The sequence below is a fragment of the Vipera berus genome (assembly GCF_964194415.1).
Source record: "Vipera berus genome assembly, chromosome: 5".
Classification (NCBI taxonomy): domain Eukaryota; kingdom Metazoa; phylum Chordata; class Lepidosauria; order Squamata; family Viperidae; genus Vipera; species Vipera berus.
In genome coordinates, this window is record NC_138207.1 from 22,624,197 (window position 1) to 22,645,064 (window position 20,868).

The 20,868-nt window shown below is 39.3% G+C and overlaps 1 protein-coding gene across 3 annotated transcripts in view; it reads right to left on the reverse strand.

The window, feature by feature from the left end:
- LOC308668714 (schwannomin-interacting protein 1) overlaps window positions 1-20,868 on the reverse strand; it is a 337,391-nt gene that overhangs the window by 85,930 nt on the left and 230,593 nt on the right. Inside the window, exons 1-2 of one of the 3 annotated variants that reach the window (XM_081328784.1) lie at window positions 17,668-17,799; window positions 16,640-17,329 (exon numbers count right to left, since the gene is read on the reverse strand). In XM_081328784.1, coding sequence (XP_081184910.1) covers window positions 16,640-17,323 — 684 coding nt within the window. In that variant the 5' untranslated portion in view covers window positions 17,324-17,329; window positions 17,668-17,799. Of the gene's footprint in view, window positions 1-16,639; window positions 17,330-17,667; window positions 17,800-20,868 lie in introns of those variants that run through there. The other 2 variants (XM_081328785.1, XM_081328786.1) reach the window with 2 other exon arrangements.

Below are 20,868 nucleotides of genomic sequence, written 5' to 3' on the forward strand. Positions count from 1 at the left end.
GTTGACGATGTCCGTTTTGCTCTGTGAGTTCATGGTGACCTAATCCTAACCCTAAGTGGAATTTTCCTCCAATGGGATTATTTGCTTGCAGAAAATAGGCTGCTTGCTAAGTGAGCTGGGCAGGAGCCTGGGATCAGCGTTTCTGAGCACGACGTCTGAGCACGACTCAGGTGATCTTGGGCTCCTGCCCAGCTCACTTAGCAAGCAGCCTATTTTCCACAAGCAAGTGAGCTGGGCAGGAGCTCGGGATCAGCTGAGCCACGCTCAGAAGTCGCGCTTAGAAACGCTGATCCAGCCCGGCTTACTTGCTTGCAGAAAATAGGTTGCTTGCTAAGTGAAGCCCCAGGATCAGCGGGCTACCTGGCACTGATCCTGGGGCTTCACTTAGCAAGCAATATGTTTTCCCCAAGCAAGCTGGGCAGGAGCCATTTGCTTGCTTGCCCTTCTCCACCCAAACACTCCACTTGCTCACTCACCGGTCCGCTCACTGTTCCTTCGAAAACAGGCTGGTCTGCCCTCCTCCTTTTCTCTTATGGGTGCACCGGAAGTTCCAATTAGCATGTTGCCACAGACCCTGGGGATTCTGGCAAGCTCTGCAGCTCCAGCTGATCTCCAGGTCTATGCGGCTCTGTTTTGACTCATTCCCTCCACCACTGTAATTAACTAGGCTGGGCTCACGTACCACCACCCAGGGGCTCGCGTACCATCAGCCCTGGTTTAGGCTATACTTAAGTAGTACTAGGTAGAGGTTGGTAATCATGACTGGCCGAGTGGTACGTCTCAAATCTCTACGCTCTAAATATGTTGGCAATTTCTTTCAGCAATGCAGTTAATGCTTATTTATCCAGACTTTAGAAGTAGATGTTTCTTTATCTTACATTGTAAAATATACTGATTCTGCTGTATCACAAATTTTGATTCCTTGTACAGTGTACAAAAATAGAATACAATCTGAATATATAAATAGTTTACATCACACTTAAATTCATACTTGAATAAATTCACTTACTTATATTTAGTTTAATGTAATACAGAGCCAGCTTTCCATCATTTAAACAGGCGTAACAATTTCTCTATATCAAACCACATTTAAGACTTTTAGTGCAGATACAATTCAAATCTTATCATTTGTCTATACATATTATATTAAATTGTCACTTACCCAACGAAGATGAAATGCAAACAACTGACCTGCTGCCATACTGCAAATGAGTCAAAATTCTATGATGAACACCTAAATTATCTAAATTATTCCATGAAAATCTAAATGTCATGCAACCTATAGTTTCCAGAAATAAACACCTTAAGAACACCAAAACCTTGCCAGCCTCATTCAACCTTTGAACTGGGTGAAAATTGGTCAAAGTACACCAGCATTTATTATCAAATTGTATGCGTACTCTTAGACTAATAGCAACATTCATTTGTGCTGTCATTCAGGACAAAAATCTTAACTTTATTTGCAGTAGGAGTGGAAATAGGAGTCATTTTACTTTTAGTGCTCATTTCAGTTTGTTAAAAAAGTGGATTAAAAGTTCAGTTAAATAAATAATGAAATTTACAGACAATATGTTGGGGCTGTCAAAATATCTAGCAGTAGCCCTCAAGTGGAACATATAATTCAGGAATAAGTTTTACTGTTGGGAAGTTGGCAAAGTATTCAGCTGCCCTTCTTCTGAAACTTACCACTTGGAAATACCTGAGGAATACAAGAGGACAGAAAGATCTAGCAAAGTAAGAAGAATAAGTATCTGGAGCCAGAATTTGTCTTAGAAACAACTATTTTCATGGCCTTTTATTCAAAAGAAAGAAAAGATCATCTCAGATTAAGGATAATTTTAGTTTTATTTCAATTTACTCTATTGCAACTGTGGTAATAGAGTGTGAGATGTGCTGATACAGTGGTTAGAATGCAGTATTGCAGGCTAATTCTGCCAACTGCCTGCAGTTTGATCCTCTGATCAGCTCAAGATTGACTCAGCCTTCCATCCTTCCAAGGTCACTAAAATGACCCAGATTCTTGGGGGCAATATGTTGACTTTGTAAACCACCCATAGAGTGCTGTAACACACTGTTGGGAGACAAATAAGTCTAAGTACTATTGCTATTTCAACTGACAAAGCAAGCATTTTTATTTCCATCCAGCTTTCAGTTTTGTAGGAAATCCAGTGCACTGTCTTCTAATTAGAATTTTTACAAATCAATCAGAAAGGATTTTTCTTTAGAAATACTTCTAATAATTTCAATAATAATAAAATATGAACATATCTTAAGGGAAAAGATGGAGATATTGGAAATCAGATACTGAAGAAAATCTCCTCTTTCTTGGGTTGTTTTCACAAGAAAGGACCAATGAAAATGTACATCATTGCACATTTTTTATTCATGATAAAAAGGTCTTGGAAACTTCAATTTATCCATGGCAAGCTCCTATTAGTTATTATCCATGATATCACAAAGAAATTTAAACTGCTGGGACATCATATTGATAACAAAAGTAACAAGACCATGGTTTTTCCAGTTGTAACTTATGGCTGCTGTTAGGTCATCAGGAAAGCTGAACAAAGCAAAGAAGCTTTAAATTGTGGTGCTGCAAAAAAACTGCTAAGAGTACCTTGGACCAAAAGATGAAGTAAAACCCTACTGCTGATTAATCACTGTGGATAAGCAGAATGATGAACTAGAAAGATCTTTGGTGCAACCCATCACGACTATTCTAATATTTTTCCACATAAAGTGAAAAATTGTGAGATCTCACTGGACCAGGTATGGCTTACACCTCTAAATACTTTATTAAATATTATAAAGCCTTGCCTATCCTTTAGATCTGGACAACTACTACTTCTGGACAAACATATGGTGACTAGAAAGAAGATTTACAAGTAGTCGTCCACTTATGACCACAATTGAGCTCAAAATTTCTGTTAAATGAGTTTTGGTCCATTTTACAACCTTTCTTCCCACAGTTGTTAAGTGAATCACTGCAATTGTTAAGTGAATATGGCTTCCACATCGACTTTGCTTGCCAGAAAGGTACAAAAGGTGATCACATGACCCCGGGGCACTGCAACTGTCAGAAATAAGAGTCAGTTGCCAAGCGTCTGAATGTTAATCACGTGACCATGGCGATGCTGCAATGTTTGTAAGTGTGAAAAATGGTCGTAAGTCACGATTTTTCAGTGCTTTGAACAGTCACTAAATGAACTGCTGTAAGTCGAGGACTACCTGTAATTTTATTCACAACCTCCTGGGAAAAGTCTCTGTAATTCACTCAACATATAATCAATAGACTTGGTATTCTGTGAAAATGATAACTGTGCTCCATGGAAAAATGATGAGAAGATTGAAACTAAACCTATTAAAGCTAATGTTGATTTTGTAAGAAATATTATCGATGATGAGAATAAAAGGGGTGTATTTTCTATTCATAAAAAAGGATCTTATTATATCCACTGCTAAGCATAATAAATCATGCAGTGACACATTTGCTATTCTGTGTTATATAAGCTAAAACCTGGACTTGGCTGTAAAAAAGAAATGATAGCAGTTTTCTGCCACTGAATGCTATTAATTTACATTTTGTTCCCAGGAAATGTTAGAAATAAAGTTTCTTTTAAAAGGTTAGGGTTGAGGTAAGTGCTATAAATATGAAAGAAACTGCCCCATCAATTCATTGAAATGCAGCCATTTAGGTCACTCATCCCAACCACCTCCTTCAATCCATACCGAGTGCAGCTTCTATTTAAACACATCCAGTGAAGGACAGTCCACCTGTTGAATTATTTTACTGAGCAATCAACTGGATTCTGCCTTAAATCATTGTTTTGTATGTTGCACTCTGGCTGATGAGAAACAACTCCTGACCTACTTCTGTATGAAATCCCTTCAGATATTTGAAGACTGTTATCATATTCTCTACTCTGCTCCAGTTCACAAGTCCTTATTTCTAGTGCCCTATTCAACCTCATTATACTTCACTGAACCTTGTTCTGGTATATCTCAAACCCAGATATACCCAGAACTGGAGACAATGTTTGAGATGAGACACAGTAATAAAAGTTTTTAACTATTGCTTCCTGTGGTTTAGCAGCTATATTTCTGCTGATACATTCTAAAATTACATTTGCTGTCTTTGACAAATACATGAATCAGCAGTGTGAATTCGCAATCAGCTACTTTAGCACATTTCCCCCCACAAATATTATATTTCATTATTTTCAGACCATTTTTTCCTTCCAGACTGATTTGAATGTGTTTTTATTAGTGATCCCACTCAATGCTTTGTTATCTGTGAATCTGGCAGGCTCCCACGTCTTTGTTCAAGTCATTAGTAAAAAATATTGAAAAATAGTTGACTCTGACTACCGGTAAATACTTTCCTCCAATTAGATAAAGAATTACTGAGGAACACTTGTTGAGTACAATCTCTGAGCTATGTATCCATTTAATTGTCAAACCATCCAGCGTGCACTTAACTAGCTTATTACATAATACTGAATGAAAAGTATTTGATGTTTACAGCATTCCCACAGTTTATCAAGGAAATTTAATTACCCTATTAAAAATTAGATCAGTCTAATAAGATTTGGCATTTGCTTCTGATTTTAAGAAGATTGGCCCTTAGGGAAGAATTGATTCAGTTAACATCTGCGGCATTCAGTTTACAACCATGGTGTTTACTTAACAGCCACAGCAAAGGTCTTAAAATCAGATCAGTCACATGGGTAACCTGTTTTACAACCATCACAATCTATAACTGTAATGGGCAGGCTCCATTATGGTCAAGTCAAAGAATACCTATATTGCTTTAGTATCATGACAACTCATATCATGGGATTATGAAACATGTAACTGTAATACAAACTGTAGTCCTTGACTTACAGCAGTTCATTTAGGGAGCATTTAAAGTTACAATGGCACTGAAAAAGTGATATATAACCATTTTGCATACTTACAACCTTTGCAGCAGCCCCATGATCATGCGATCAAAATTGAGATGCTTGGCAACACTCATACTTATGGCCATTGCTGTGTCCCAAGGTTTCCCCCCTTCCCCATATATCCCTGCATTTAACTGTAATATTATGGTTTAGTTACATCAGGAAAAGTAAGGACAAGGCTTTACAATGCTGACCAGCAGATGAGCAGCTTCCTTAAAATTCAGTGCCAAGTTTCACTTTTGTAAAGTGAGCAAATCTGCCCTCCATGTATTTGCCCCCAAAAAGGTGACACATAATTCTTCTTCACCTAAATAAAAATAAATAGCCCATCTTTGCAATAGCAATAAACAGGTTCAGAGGATTGTTATCACTTTGAGCAAAACTAAGAATAATGTAGGCTTAATTGTAGCTTTCCTTTTTTGCCTATCATTTATACTTTTGTTTCAACTCTGTTATTTTACAATAGGTTTTATGCAGCATTGTTATCAGGCAAAACAAAGCAGCTCCTGTAACATCTGCTTATTAAATACCACATGTCTAAGCTGAGGAGAAAATGTATAAAATCATTGATATCCAGCCAAGAGTTAAGTTGCTTTTACACTGTTGCTCAGTATCTCTTATTTGGCCTTTACCTTGCAATGTTATGCAGAATTTCTTGGCAGGCACAATTACTGCATCCAGCAGAATTTATCTCCTAATAAAACATTCCTGATCATGCCAAAATCATAGCAACCAAGTACAGATCCAAGTACCAGGGCTAAGACATATTTTTAAAATTATCAGATCGAATTTATCCAAATGCAGAACTCTCGTCCATTTAGGATTTTTACTAGCAGTGGCCAGCTTTCCTTCATAAAGACTCAAGTTAAATGTATATGGCATTAAGATGTCAGTACAGAGGTTTTTTCATTCAGATTTAGTTTTGATCAGCCAGTGGACCTCTAGATGCAAGGATCATATTATTTAAAAGATTTCATAAAAGGCAGTCACAAGGCCTATTATTAAATTCATGAGAAATCTGACCTGCGACAGATGCAATATTTTCTAGTCAGCACAGCTTTTAAATTTCACTGTGAAACTTCTGCTAATTGGACATAATGAAAGCTTGCCACTAGGTAAGTTGGCTTGTTCCAATATTCTCATCTATCAGAGACAAATACTCGGGTTCAAAAATCAAGCTAATCTATAATATAGTTCCTTTGTATATTGTTTGAATTCATCCATTTTAGTTTGTAAATGACATGGTTTAGCACAATGTCTGGTTCTAGTTTTGAGGATGCCCTCAGCATAGTTATAGTTATTTTTCTTTTTCAAATGTCCTGTATGTTTCTTTTGTTTATTCCTTTATAATTTTTTTGTAATGTCCTTTTTCTTTTTGTATTTAATTCATTAATAAATAAAATAGAAATGTAGTACAGGTGGTCCTCAACTTACAACAGTCCATTTAGTGAGCATTCAAAGTTACAACGGCACTGACAAAAGTGACTTATGACCATTTTTCACACTTGCAACCCTTGCAGCATCCCCATGTTCACATGATCAAAATTCAGATGCCTGGAAACTTACCCATATTTATGATGGTTTCAGTGTCCTGAGGTCACGTGATTCCTTTTGTAAGCTTCTCACAAGAAAAGTTAATGGGGAAGCCAGATTCACTTAAGAACCGTGTTACTAACTTAACAGCTGCAGTGATTCACTTAACAACTGTGGCAAGGAAGGCCGTAAAATGGGGCAAAGTTCACTTAACAAATGTCTCGCTGAGCAACAGAAATGTTGGGTCATAAGTTGAGGACTACTATAGCGCAATCCAGCACTACAATCTGACTGTCATGGTTCTGAAAGACGAAACTATTCAAAAGAAACTTTGAAGCAAGAACATCCGATGTTAGCAGCATTGACACTGACACTACAATCAGTATTAGATTTTTGATTTAGGACTGACATTTATATTTCATCAGTTCCATTAGCAAGCACCATATAGGTAGCTCTCGACTTACAACTCTAACGGATCCTGGAATTTTCATCATTAGTCATGATGAGGGAACACCTGCTGCCAGCATCAAGTTCCCTTCGTCCAGTGCGCTCCCACAGGGAGGGTCTTCTCAGGGTGCCGCCGGTAAAAGATTGCCGGCGGATAACACCCAGGGGGAGGGCCTTCTCAGTGGGTGCGCCTGCCCTCTGGAACCAGATGCCCGTGGAGCTTAGGACTGCCCCCGACCTCCGTTCATTTCTCCGGGACCTGAAGACCTGGCTCTTCGAGCTCTCTGGCCCAGGCTGAGAATTTTAATTTTAATTGGGGTTTTTATTTTTTTTTCAGGGATTGATGTAATTTTTTAATTTTTTTTAAACTTTTGTATTCCTTGTTTTAAATACCCTGTAAACCGCCCTGAGTCCTTCGGGAAAGGGCGGTATATAAATCCAATAAAATAAATAAATAAATAAAAATAATGATGGATGTAACACTAGGCATCCATGGGATCGATTTTTTGCTGCGATCTTGTTAAGCAAATATCACGGTCATAAAGTGAATGCTGTGATTGTTAAGTGAGTCAATGCATTACTATGGGTGGTTTTTGCTGAGAACGAGCCGAAAAGGCTGGTTTCTGACAGAAAACATCGTAAATTGTGTCACATGACTATGGAATGCTGCAACCAGCTGTAGAGGCAAGCTAGTTGCTAAGTGCCCAAGATGCAGTCATGTGATCATGGGGGAGGGGTGGTGTTTTGCCGTGGTCAATGCCTCAACTATAGTTTTGTCCTTTTCACTTCTAAATTTAAACTTGTCATTGCCTGCACAAAAGCACTGCAGAATGGTATTTCATTTCCACAACTAAAAAAATAAAATTAGATGCGATCTTTGTGTCTATAGCACACCAAAATGGCAACAGGATAACAGCAACTTTTCCCTGTGAGCCTTACTCTATTTGCACCTTGAGCCCTTCAGATTCTCAACAGATCACATATTTTCTTTATTTTCCAAGTCAGATGAAGAGTCTTGCCGCAATTTTTGCTCTCTTAATGTTTTCTTTTTCTGAATTTCCTCCCACTCCCTCTCTGCCTCAAGCCTTTTGGCAAACATTTTTGGAAAGTTTCCAGGATTTCTTCTCACCTCAGCCCTGTTTGAGTCTAGACATATTGCTCTGAAACACTTCAGGGATTTAAAATACCCATTTCAGCTTTCATGAATCCCTGTTTCCTGACAACTTCTGAATATCCAAGATGTTTCTGAATTTGTCTCTGTTATCACAAGGCAAGACATTCCAATCCTTACATTGTTGATTTAAAGCCATTCCTGTTCTATCAAGTACTGTATGAGTTATATTGCATATTGGACCAAACTTTATGAATTTGCATTGGTTAAAATTTAAAAAAACACACAGCATATTGGAATCTTTAGAAATTGATGCAGATCAATCCTTTTCAGCTTTTTATTTTTTAAATCCTGCTAACTGCACTTTCAGACAACCTGTTCCTACCATGACAGATACAAACAGCACAATTTTTTGGACAAAATATTTATACCTATACATCCATTCTGTTATTAAAGCTTTTGATTATGACACATTTAAGTACCTACAACATTGCAGTAATACTACTGACAATAATTTTTATTGCCATAACTGTAAAACCCGAAGGGAAGAAATAAATTTATCACCAGAAAAAAAATGTTATAAAAATTCAAACTTATTAGCAGGAAGCCCGTGGGGCCCTTTCATTGACTAGCATCTCATTCAAAAGAAAATCAAATCTCTCTTTTCACAGGAATAACACAATATAATAAAATGTTTCAGTGAAAAGGAAATAAAATCTCTATTGCACTTGAGTAATAAGACTGTGAAGTGCATGTTGTCTTAATCAAAGAAGATCTCAGTGTAGCCTTAACATGGATGATTGAGAAGTGGAACCTGGGTCTACTGAATCCTGGTGCAGTACTATAACCTCTTTTGGTCCTCAATATGGAGTTGAGATAATGGGAGCTGTAATAGAAAGCATTTGGAGGACACTAAGTAAGTCTTCAAAAAAGGCATATTTTCAGCAATTCTAGTGCAAAACTCTGCCCAGTTTTCTTGCATAGTTGCAATCCAGCTATGATGGAATGCATTCCAGGAAGGAGGGTATGCATTCCAAAGGAGCCAGGCAGATCACAGTTTTGATGGTTTGTGTGAAAGAGGGTGAGGAACAATAAAAAAACCCTGCCTCAACGTGTCCTTGTTAATTTTTGGAGCCTGACAAATACTGCTACCAGAGCCACAAGGCCTTAGTGCACTTCACTGGATTAGAGGTGAATCATGTCATTTCCAAACTAATTCTATGTATCAGAGGCTGAAAAGAAACTCTTGCAGATTTAAAAACACATTTACTATAAAGGTAAAAAGCAAGCTGGATACTTCTCAAGGAAAAAAACCCCTGCACATTCCACAAATAGAACTCGTTTCCTAAGGAAGTCTGACAGGAAAGCCACTTCTGTCTCTGTTCATCGAAGCATGTCTTGCCATGTTTTTACTTAAGAAATTATATTTAACTTGAAGGTGCTGGTGTGATTCTTCAGCAAGGTAATTTTGTAATTTGAGCAAAATTTTAAGTAAATAATTACAAATGTATCCAATAAAGTACATATGAATAAATATTATCCAAAGGATAAAATGGATAATGTTGGGTTGAGTTGGGATTGATTTGAGAACCAAACTTTCCTCTTTATATAAATTAGGGAGCCACTGGCTTACCTTATTTCCCTGCCCCTAACAAGTTCCACTGTTTCTTCCTTCCTTTAGAAATACAGGTAGTCCCTGATTTACCACCAGATAATTAGCAACTGTTCAAAATTACAAAAGACCTACTTGGGGCTGCTCAAGATTTGAAGTTCTGATGATCGCACACACACCCTGACACATGACTGAACTCTTGGCAACTGGGCCGCATTGACAACTCTTTGTAGCATCCTGTGATCATGTGACCGCATTTTATAACATTTTGCCAAAACCTGGCATTTACTTCCAGTTTTCAGTCAAATGAAAAATGGTTCAGTCTGTGTACAATTGGTTTGCTTAATGACCATAGTGGCCACTTCATGACTGCAGGGGTCACTTAACAACCACAACAAAGAGTTGCAAAGCTATATTGGTGATGGTTTTATGACTGTCATGACTTACGACCACGAGGGACAGACTCTATTGCCATCATAAGTTGAGGACTGCCTGTACAAATGGGTTGGCCCACACTCATAAATATATGAATGTCTGCTCATCATTCAAGCACTTTTATATTACTATTGTTATATCAAGTTCACATATGCAAATGAAACAAAATTTATTATAGACTGATTAGCTAGGCAATATAATTTTTCCTCAAAGAAAAAGGATCCATGCATCCAGTGACTGGCACTTTGGTGCACTGCATCTGTAGCTCAGCTTAAAAAGAGAGTTAGCCAGATTGCTACAAACATTGCATGCTAATTAGAGATGAAATGCAACTGAAGCATTTACAGATTTTGTTTACAAAAATATTTTTATGAAACGTTGTTTACAAGGCCTATGCTCAGTAATTACAATTATTGTGACTGATTATGGTACCAAAATATAAAGCAACCACGTACAAATAACAAAATCAAAATTAAAGGTGTAAAATTTAAATGAAGCAATTTTTCAAATGTCAGTATAGCATTTGTTAATTCAGGTTTGTGGAAATAAGTTGGAACAAATCTGAGTGTCTATAGGTTTAGCAGATTCAGTACATTCAAAAAACTCTCTACTGAGCTAGATCAACTAATGAAAACAGGAGAGAAATAGAAGTGTTCCATAGTGACAGATCTACCATTCATAAATTCCTCCTCCAGGTGATTTATGTGCTGCAGCTGAACAACAAAAAAAAAGCTTGTCCTCCAGACTAGAGACTGAATGCTACATTTGTTGTAGAAGAAACAGATTAAGTGGTAACAGGAATCTTCCCGCAGAAGCAACACAGCCTGAAAAAGTATCAAATTCACACATTTCGGACCAAAGAAAATAATAAACATAACTGAAGAAGATGTGATTTTCTGTTCTGTGGTTGGTATTTCCTTTTATGATTTAACATTACTAGATATGCAAAAGGTCAAGTCTTATATAAAATATTATATAAGTGCCCAAAACTTTATTACAATCCAGCACCTACAAAATTATCGAAGTATTATTTTGAAGGATATTGTAAGCCTTTCAATGGATTCATATCCCTTTATTTCTGATTCCTCTTGGCCAATACTCCAAAAACCTTTATTACAATGGAAGGGAGGGTTCATTTTAGATTTGAGACAGGAATTTCTCAAAATTCAAATTATTGTGATGCCAGAGTCTCCCCTTGAACATGACAATGGATCCCTCTATAAATGCAAACACACACTTTTGAGCTTAACAATGGAAGATTCAAGGACAAGGCAGAGATAGGTCAGCTGCTGTTACTGCAAATCTAATAAAAAGGAATATTTGCTATTTCAGAATCTAGGAATCTAACCATATGTACAGTATATGTCAGCTCCAGGGTTTAAAACCCTCATTACTTATTTATTTCATTAATAAGCTGCCTGACTTGTTCATGACTATGGGTAGGATACAATATGAAGCAACTTAAAAGAATAAAATATAAGTAATGAAAAATGAACATGTGAAAACACAAAAATAACAAAATTTGGCAAAGTAATCATCCCACAAGGGGTCTGCCTAAGGCCTGGAGACTCAGTTTTGAAGGCTTGTATAAATAAGGTCAGGATATGAGCCAGAACTATGATAAGATTCTGCTTCATCCCCTCACTGTTTAATTGATGGCTCCCAGAGTGTGCCAATTTTGCTGGATCATATGGTGTGGACAGAAGCTATAAATATAGACAGTCCTTTAGATAATCCTATACCACGAACTGCTTTATAAAACAAAGGTCCCCAACCTATGATCCGTGGCCCGATACAGTGCAGTGCAATAGTCCAAATGACCAAAGATAAATCACCATTGCGCAAGTATAGGAGCAAGTGGCACTCTATGAACACCTTTGAATTTGTGTGAAAAACTCCCTGGCGACAGCTGGAATGGGAAAACTCGCCACAGCCAACTCACTGCAGGACAACTTGCTGCGGGAAAATTCAACAATTCAATTTATTTAAAGTAGTTAAAACATTTTAATTTTTGTCATTCATATAGCATTTTGCCCCTCTTTTGATATCCTTTCTTCAATGATTCTATTCCAATATTTCTTTGATATTAGTGTAACTCTTGTCCCACGGCAAGTTGTCTGGTGGCATGTTGTCCATGATGAATTATCCTGTGGCGAGTTATCATAGACCTGCCAGCTGCTCTTTGAGTAGGAGTTGTAACCCCCCCCCACAAATTACACACCCTCCTGAAAAGTGAAGTGCAACTGCATTTAGTATTAAAGATTAAACATCTCCATACCGGATTGGTTTAAGAGGCCTCAGCCTTTTCTATTCCCGGTTCCAGATACTGGCATAAGGCTTTGACAGCATCACCTGGTTAATTGCATCTTTATCTCTCACTTTTAAGTAATTGACTTTTTTCACCACATGTTTCACAGCCGTGGATGCTGATCTGCACAGTGTGTTCTGAAAACAGTTTTCCTATCTTTCTAACCTTCTGACTTTCAGCTGCCATGCATGATGGACAGGGGCACAAATGCTAATAAAAACATATTGTAATGACACACAAGCCACTATCTGGCTTCATACATCACATTAAGCCATAAGTAGTTTTCTATCAGTTTGGCTTTGTATGCTCTGGGATCCAACAATGTAGTCTGAATACCACTGCTTAGCACAATGTGTTAAGTCAGTTCTGAGTTTCTTTAGTTTTGACAAGATTGTTAAAGAACCTGAATAAAGTTATTTCAGAGGAAGTGTGAAATAGAGGCTAATCATTTAAGTACAGTGAGTAATTTGTTATTCTTTTATTGACGCTATTGGGTGGAATACCCAATAAGAAATATAAAAATCAAGCAATTAGTCAACATAATGGAGCTTGACAAGCAACCAAAAGGTAGGGATAATAAACAGGAAGAAGCAAATCTTATTTGGATTGTCATAAAGGATTTAGCTGAAGAAAAGTTGTAAGATACATGTCAGCAGCATTGATAATGGTTTCATCAGAATCTGTTTTAAACTGAGTTATTTCTAGCATATTTATGAAACTTTATTTTATACTGGCATCACTAATGAACCCTGCAAAGTTTCCAGAAAAAAATCATAGTTGAAATAGTGTCTAGATAAACTGAAAACTCCCTGTTGCTCCTTGAAAAGGAGTACACTAAGATGCTTATGTTATCAGATTTATATACCACATTTCATTCAGGAACTCAAGTGATGTATTTTGGCCATAAGTGAAATATTGTAGTTTAAAAATCAGAGTGGTTGTGTATACACTACACACTCTGCCAGATTATAGCCTGTTTCACAGCAAGATAGAAAAGTAAAAATGAATGAAGATGAGGATATTAGGCCCAACTGTTTAGCAATATTTTTTATTTATTTATTTTTTATTTTAATTCCATTTATATCCCGCCCTTCTCCGAAGACTCAGGGCGGCTTACAAGCTTAGCCCATTCCTGTCTTAGAACAATGGCCATGTGAACTTAAGCTAGCAATTAATTGTATAAGCTCAGTAGATACTACTGTCTGCTGTGATGGGAATTGGCATTCAGCAAAATTGGCATTCAGCAAAATTTGGGAGCCTACTACCTATTTTTGGTCTTGGATCAATGTGTGGCATTCATTATTTGGATATATATTAACACAAAAATTCAATTTGACTAAATAAAGGTAGTCCTCAACTTATGATCCTAATTGAGTCTGAAATTACAGTTGTAAGTAGTGCAGATTGTTAAGAGTGGTGCAGTGGCCTAGAGGTGAAGACGCTCGCCTCCCACTTGGAAGGTTGAGAATTAAATCCTAGTGAAGATGTTTCTCTATCAGGGAGCAGAGAAAATATCTACTGCAAACTCTGCATAGGTCTTAGGAAGGGCATCCGGCCAGTAAATGCTCAACTGCATTCAGTTGCCCAGACTCCATCCTGATTTATTTATTTATTTATTTATTTTATTACATTTATATACCGCCCTTTCCCGAAGGACTCAGGGCGGTTTACAGGGTAATTAAAAACCAAGATACAAAAGTTAAAAGCAAGTTTTAAAAAAATTATATTTGTCCCTATATAAATAAAACCCCAGATTACAGGATCATAAAAAAACAAAAAAGTAGAGCAGTTTGTTAAGGGTTAGGTCATATGACCAACCCGATTTTACAATTTTTTTTGCAGCGATTGTTTAGCAAATGCTGCAGTTATTAATAGAATACCACAGTCATTAAGCGAATGTCAGTCATTAAGTGAACCCATTCTCCACTTTTCATGTGGTCCTTAAGCACCCAGAAAGAAAAAGGGTTTTCAAAGAAGAAATATAAATAGAAAACTAGACAATCCATGATTTGTTGAGTCATTGTTTCAGAGACTTTTCCTTACCTAAACTTATAATCAGAATGACTATGGGCAGGCAAAAAAAAAAAGCAATGAGAGTGGGAGATAATTCCAACTTCCTGCTGGCTGCCATATTTACTTTGCTTATGGAAGCTGACAGGGACCATTGGAAATGACAATCACGTGTCCGCAGTTGATTGTGGTGATGTAGTGGTACTGCAGAGGCCACAACTTTGTCAATACCACTGGTCTGAAGATTCTTGAAATTTCAATCCCACAGGTCTCGGTTTTGGGTGGCATTCTTTAAGTTAGCCCATTTGAAATATCTTGATTCAAAAAGTGTTCTCCTATGACGCACAGTTTCACCTAATTTAAGGTTACAGACAAATAGACAGGAGAATTTTAGTACTATATCAATCAATTAAAGTCACATGAGAAGACCATCAGCAAGTTCTAAACTTCTAAAAAAAACCTTGGGGAAGCATTTAAACTTGGAAGTAAAACTACAGTCAAGTCAAATTACCACATTTAATTTTATTTTATTAAGAATGTTTGTAATCTATTGTGCAGTTCCACTGCATCATTTAAGTAAGCTTCAGAGTGCCACATTTTGGAAAATATATTTACAGATTGTTTATAACAAATGATAATACATTAATGCTTGTTGACAGGCAAAGCAGACTGACTGAGATCTAATTTAACTAGAGGGCTAGGAAACATGAATTGGACATCTTCTCATAAGTCATTACCAGACACCTGCTAGTCTGAAAGATTTGCAAAAGTGAAAAAAACCAACCAAAAAAATGTCCATAGAGCAGGCGCCAAAGAGACTTTGAAGCCTAAAATAGACTTCGTTTGCTTTAGAGAACAATATCAGACTTTTCTGTCCCAGCAAGATACAAAGCTGGACATTTCAGATTATCTCTCTTGATTTCTTATCTACAGGCAAAATACTCCTGAAATCACATATTCTCTCCAAAAGTACAGCATATTTAAAATGCAGTGTCATCAGCATCTCTGTTGAATCTAACATTACTGAAGTTACCAATGCTGGGATAATAGCACTTTATTATTGGACTTTGCATCTGATCTGTTTTTACAGAGAATTTTTTAGATAATAGAAAAAGCCTTGAAAGAAAGCTTTCTCCCTTTAAATCTACTGGAGTTCATGTCTTCCATTTCTATTCTGTATTTATAGATAATGCATCGTGGATGCAAAGGGAAAAAGGAAAATTTAAACAGACAGCGATATGGAACAGATCTTCACTGGCTTTATTCATCAGGGAAGACACCAGACAAGTCCCCTTTCCTTTGCCCTTCTTAGCAATGCCAATTATGCTGAAAAATGAAGTTACTTATCATGCCCTAAAGTCAAAGAGTGTTACACCCAGTCTCTAAGAGCCGAAGGCCCTAGATTTTCACATCCCATGGCAAAAGTGATGCAATGTTAGCAGAGCTGTTAGCCAGATTAAACAAGGCATTTTTGTAGAACAAAGCACATGTTAAAAAAAAATAAAACATTCTAAACTCCCCAAGTCTGCAAGTTCTGCTGTACCTTAGAAAGGAAAGGCAGGGAAACATGCATTAGATAGCACAAACCCTTTCACTAGGGCAAATTCACAATGAGACATGCACCAGCTGGCTAAGACTCCTGCTTACATTTCCCCCCTCCTTCTCCTCCCCCTCTTAAAGGCCACCCACATGTCTGGCTTTTCGGAATGCAGCCAGGTGTTCTTCTGATAAGAAACAGGAAGTAGTTCAGGACCACTGTCCCAGCCCTGTCCTCCCTCCCCACAGAAAAGGTCATCCATCAAAGCCCCTAATCCTCAAGGCCAAGGCAGGCCAATCAACCAACTCTTTCTCTCTTGCAGAACAAAAGGGACAAGGGATAACACTGGTCTCTTTCCTTTCTAAATCTGAATCCAGGGGAGCCATTCTCCACTCTTAATGCACACAAGGTCCGGTTTTCTTGCAAGCCCAAATACCAGGACATATTTGGAGAGAGAAAAGGAAGCAACCAACCATCCTAATCTAAGTAATCACAGCTGCCCTTTGGAAATTACCTTCTATGGGAAAAACATAATCATCCAATGCCCTCCCTCGCATGGGAAATGACTCACCCTCAGCTCTCCTTAAGTAGCAGCACAATTCCACTAACATTAACACTTTAATTGTCATCTCTGTTACTCTGAATGTGTAAAAAGGAGAAAAAGAAGGAAAAAAGGGCAAGGGAAAAAGAAAAGAGACCAACTTACAGAGGTGTAGTTGCTCTTCTGGCTCCGGAGCTCCTGTTCTTGGAACTGCAAGCCCGCCAGGTGTTTCTCCAGGGCTTCCCAGTCCATAGTGGGCAGCTGAGGCTCCTGCTCTTTCAAGGCTTTGCCTCCCAAGGAGTTCTCCACGGGGCGGAAGGAAAGCAAAGGATCTCCCTGCTGAGCTCTCTGGAGGCAGGGGGCTTTGCTGGAGCCCCCACCCCCTTTGTGTCCAGTCCGGTGGCTGGACGGCACCATGTTGGCATTGTGCCTGAGGTCCAGCAGGTGACGGTGAGGCTGGAGAGGATGGGGAGGGGGGTTACTGCTGGGAGCTGGGGGGGGCATGGTGGCAGTGGGGAGGGTGAAGCAGGTACTCCTCACCTCCACCAGATCTTGGGCTAAACTCCTCCTGGAAGGGGTGGTTTTGGCATGGCAGCGGGCATAGTCCCCATCCTCCTTCCACACATCAATCACTTTCCTCTCGGTGGACTCCTGGAAGTCGTCGACCTCCTCCTCCTCCTCCCCCTCTCTTCCTTCTTCTTCCTCCTCTTCCTCCTCTGAGTCCTCCAAAGCAGCCAAGTCCAGGCTGGTAGGCGACGGGGAAGATTTGCATTCCGAGCAAGGAGTCACTTTGCTGGAACTGGACTCGGAGCTGGAGCGGCTGCTGCAGGGGTCGCTCCCTAGATCCATGCCATCCTGGAGAAGGAAAACGAGAACGAGACCAAGAGCGTTACAGGCAGGGAGGGGGGAGCGGCATGGAGAGACAGCAAAGACAGACTTCTTTTTGTGCTCGGCGGCAGCTGCTTCCCCCGCTCAGAAGTACCAGCCCCGCCAGGCACAGTCAGCACCAGGCGCTCCAGATGCTGCCGGAGTCTTAATGGAAGGGAGGGGGGGGGAAGGGCAGGAAAGGGGGGCGCCCCCGTCACTTCCCAAAGTTTCCTGCAAAGCCCCCACCCAGGCACGGGGACACTTTTCCAGGAAGGAGACGGGAAATCTCCCACAGGAGAAGGGATGGGTGGCTTTGCTCGCCCCACCTAGACACTCATCGGGCACAGCCGCCCAGATGCTTCTGATAACATCATCTGGTGTGGTCGGGGCAGGAAACGGCGGCGGCGGCGAGGCAAACGCCACCGAACAGTTTCCACCGCACCGCCAGCAACCCTGCCCCGCAACGGCACCGGAAACTTCCCGGCTTCTTCGCGCCCAGTTGCGAAGAAAAAGCTACGCCGGTAGCCCTGAAAAGGAAGCGGGCGGAGCGGGGGGGGGGGGAGAAGAGAGAGTGGAAGAACCGTCCCCACGTAAACGGCGTAAAAAGAGGGGAGAAAAAAAAGTCAACGGGAAAAGATCGCCCCCTGCGGTATCGCCGGAGAGAGGCCTGCCAGAGAAGCTGCACGCTTCACGCAGAGGCAGGGAAGCGAGGGAGGGGCGTCGGGATGGCGGGTCGGTTTAATTGCTCTCCTCCCTCCCTGCAAATTCCAGAAGGCCGCGCATTGTCGCCCGCTGGGCCCCACCCTTGTCTCCGCGCTGGCATGTGTAGACACAGCAACGAGTTGGATTTTGTGTCTGGGGTGGGGGTGGGGGGAGGAGAGGGCAGGCAGTTTCTTCCTCACACTCTTTTTTTTCATAGTCTGCCGGGTGAAATAACGATTTAAGCCCCCCTTCTTCTCTTTGTATCCTAGGTCAATGTCCTTTTCCCTGTGGTTTTTACTGCTATGAAAATCAATAGTCCAGGAAAGAGCAGTGTCTGTGGCAAAAAAATCCCCGAGCAAATCTTTGGGTTATATTTCAACCGCTTTGTTTGAACACCTGGATTGAAAATTGAAAAATGAAAAGTTAAATATCCACCTGAGCGTTCCAGCACAAAATCCCTGCTTTGGTTAGCTCCCCTTCGTCCACGTACTTCCCCTGGCCAGATGTCTTTTTTTTTTAAAGTCCTTGAAAACTTTGGAGTTAAAGAAAGGCAACCTCTGGACCTACGCAGAGTGCTTTCTTCTCCTGGCCATTGAGCAGCTGTCAATCTGAGGCAGGGTAGTTTTTATTACTTTGGGGTTGTCATAGTTAAAGAAGAGCTAGGTGTAAAGCATGATAACAAGGAAATCCTGTTGTGCATTTATTTGCACCTTCCTTTCAAACACAGGAAAACTCTGAAAGAGCAATGGGAACTTTTCAAGCTTTTGGAGAACAACTCCAAAAATGGTCTTTAATTAAAGCAGTGATGTTTCTCTTTTCCTTGTTCCATACTCAGAAGAAAATAAGTGACAATCTTTTGAGTCCCTTCCATAAAGTGACAGATGGTCTTTATTTTGAACTCAGAAGAGCAAGTTTCTCCCTGATTCTCACAAGTATGGTCAGTATTAGCATTTGAACCATTTCAGCTATATACAGGAGAGGCTATCTATGTATGGAAATCCATGATGTTGTAAATTTAAACTAACTTCTTGGCATTCAGTGTAAGACTAGAAAACCTGGCTCCTTGCTCAGGCTTTTGGCAAAGGTGAGTGAAGCCCTTTGGATGACGTGGATTTGTTTCTTCTTCATCCCTGTCTAGCTATCTTTTATTTTTTTAATGTCAAACTTGTGTGTATTTAATGTATTTACTTGTGACCTGCTCAAAGTCCTTGGAGTTGGGTGGCAACCAAAATTTGACAACAACTTCCCTACTTGTGAAAAGAATAAATTACAATGAAGTCAAATGATTAGGCTAGTGGTAGTATCTGAAACACTCTAAGGTTTCCTGTTTGAGTTGGGGTTGGACTAGAAGATCTCTATCCTCCTACTCAAAGCAGGAGACCAGATATCATTTGAGACATTACCAATAGCCTAAGTCAGATCATTTGACCTCATTGTAACGTATTCTTTTCCAGCTCTGTTACCTTGTTATTAATGTTGCAGAATTCCTTCTGATTTCTACCATTATACCTGCTTTACTCCACTAATTCTGCTTAGCTAATTCTGCTTAAGTCCATATATGAGTCATATTTTGACACCTTGAATTTGGTTATACCTAATTCAGTCCAGCTGCCTTTCAATTTGTTGGTCTGCACCCCCCAGAATTCCCCAGCAGTATGGCTATTTGTGGCATCTCATTCAATCCATAGGGAAAGTAGACTGAATGCTAAATACAAAGTGGATAGCTGACCTTTCCATTGATTTCAAATTATGAAGAACCTTGCCATGGTTGAACAAGGACTCCTAAGCACTATGATTATGTTTGTGTGCCACACTGAACCATAAATTAGCTAATTACTTGATTATAGGACGATGAGGTTAGAAACTACCTACTGCTTTCTCCAATCTTAAACTCATGTTGGAGTTGGAGAGACTTTACATTTTCTTGTAATCAGAATTTTCTCATCTTTGTGCTACATGCTGAATTCAAGGGCTCATAGCTTCTCAGATAAATGTATAGCACAACCTTAATTCATGGAGTTGTTAAGCAAATTGGGCTTCCCGCCATTGACTTTGTTTGTTGTAAACTGGCTGGGAAGGTCGCAGCTGGATATCACATGACCCTGGGATGTGACAGCTGTTGATCATGGGACAATGGGGATACTTGGATGGCTGTAAGTGTGAGGACCACTTTTTCAGTGCCATTGTAATTTTGACTAGTCACTGAACAAAGGGTTGCAAGGTGAGAACTATGTGATTACAAGGCTATAATCTATACTGGTTCAAATAATCAGTAATCTTTAATATTAAAAAAATCTTAGTAGGATACACAAACCCTCTTTTGGAGGTATTCATTTTTCATTGTTAAGATAATTAACAAAAGCTAATAAAGATTATTTTGATTTATATAATTTTTTAGTATATACATCCAGAGCTTTATGCTTCCTGCCACTGTTTTTAAAAATGTCACACTATGCACTATGCAAAAACCTATAGATAAATCAACACTCATGGAAGTAAAATGAATTCTGCAAACAACTCACAGTTGAAAAACAATCCAACTTCCTCTGAAATAATAATAGCAAAAAAAAGCTATACCTCTGAAACATTTCACTAGGAAACTCTACTTTGCCCCTTCCCCCCAACCCCCCCCCCCAAAAAAAAAACACCTGAGGAAAGAATGAGCTCTGCAAGAAGGTCAACAGATGCAGGCTTCTTATTAATTAATTAAATAAGTGAAGTTGCACCAACGACATCTTTCTTGATCGCAAAATATCTGTATAACCCAAAAGCTGTTCCCAACAAGCAGAAACACTTCTAACATTCTGAAAGTATACAACTGAACC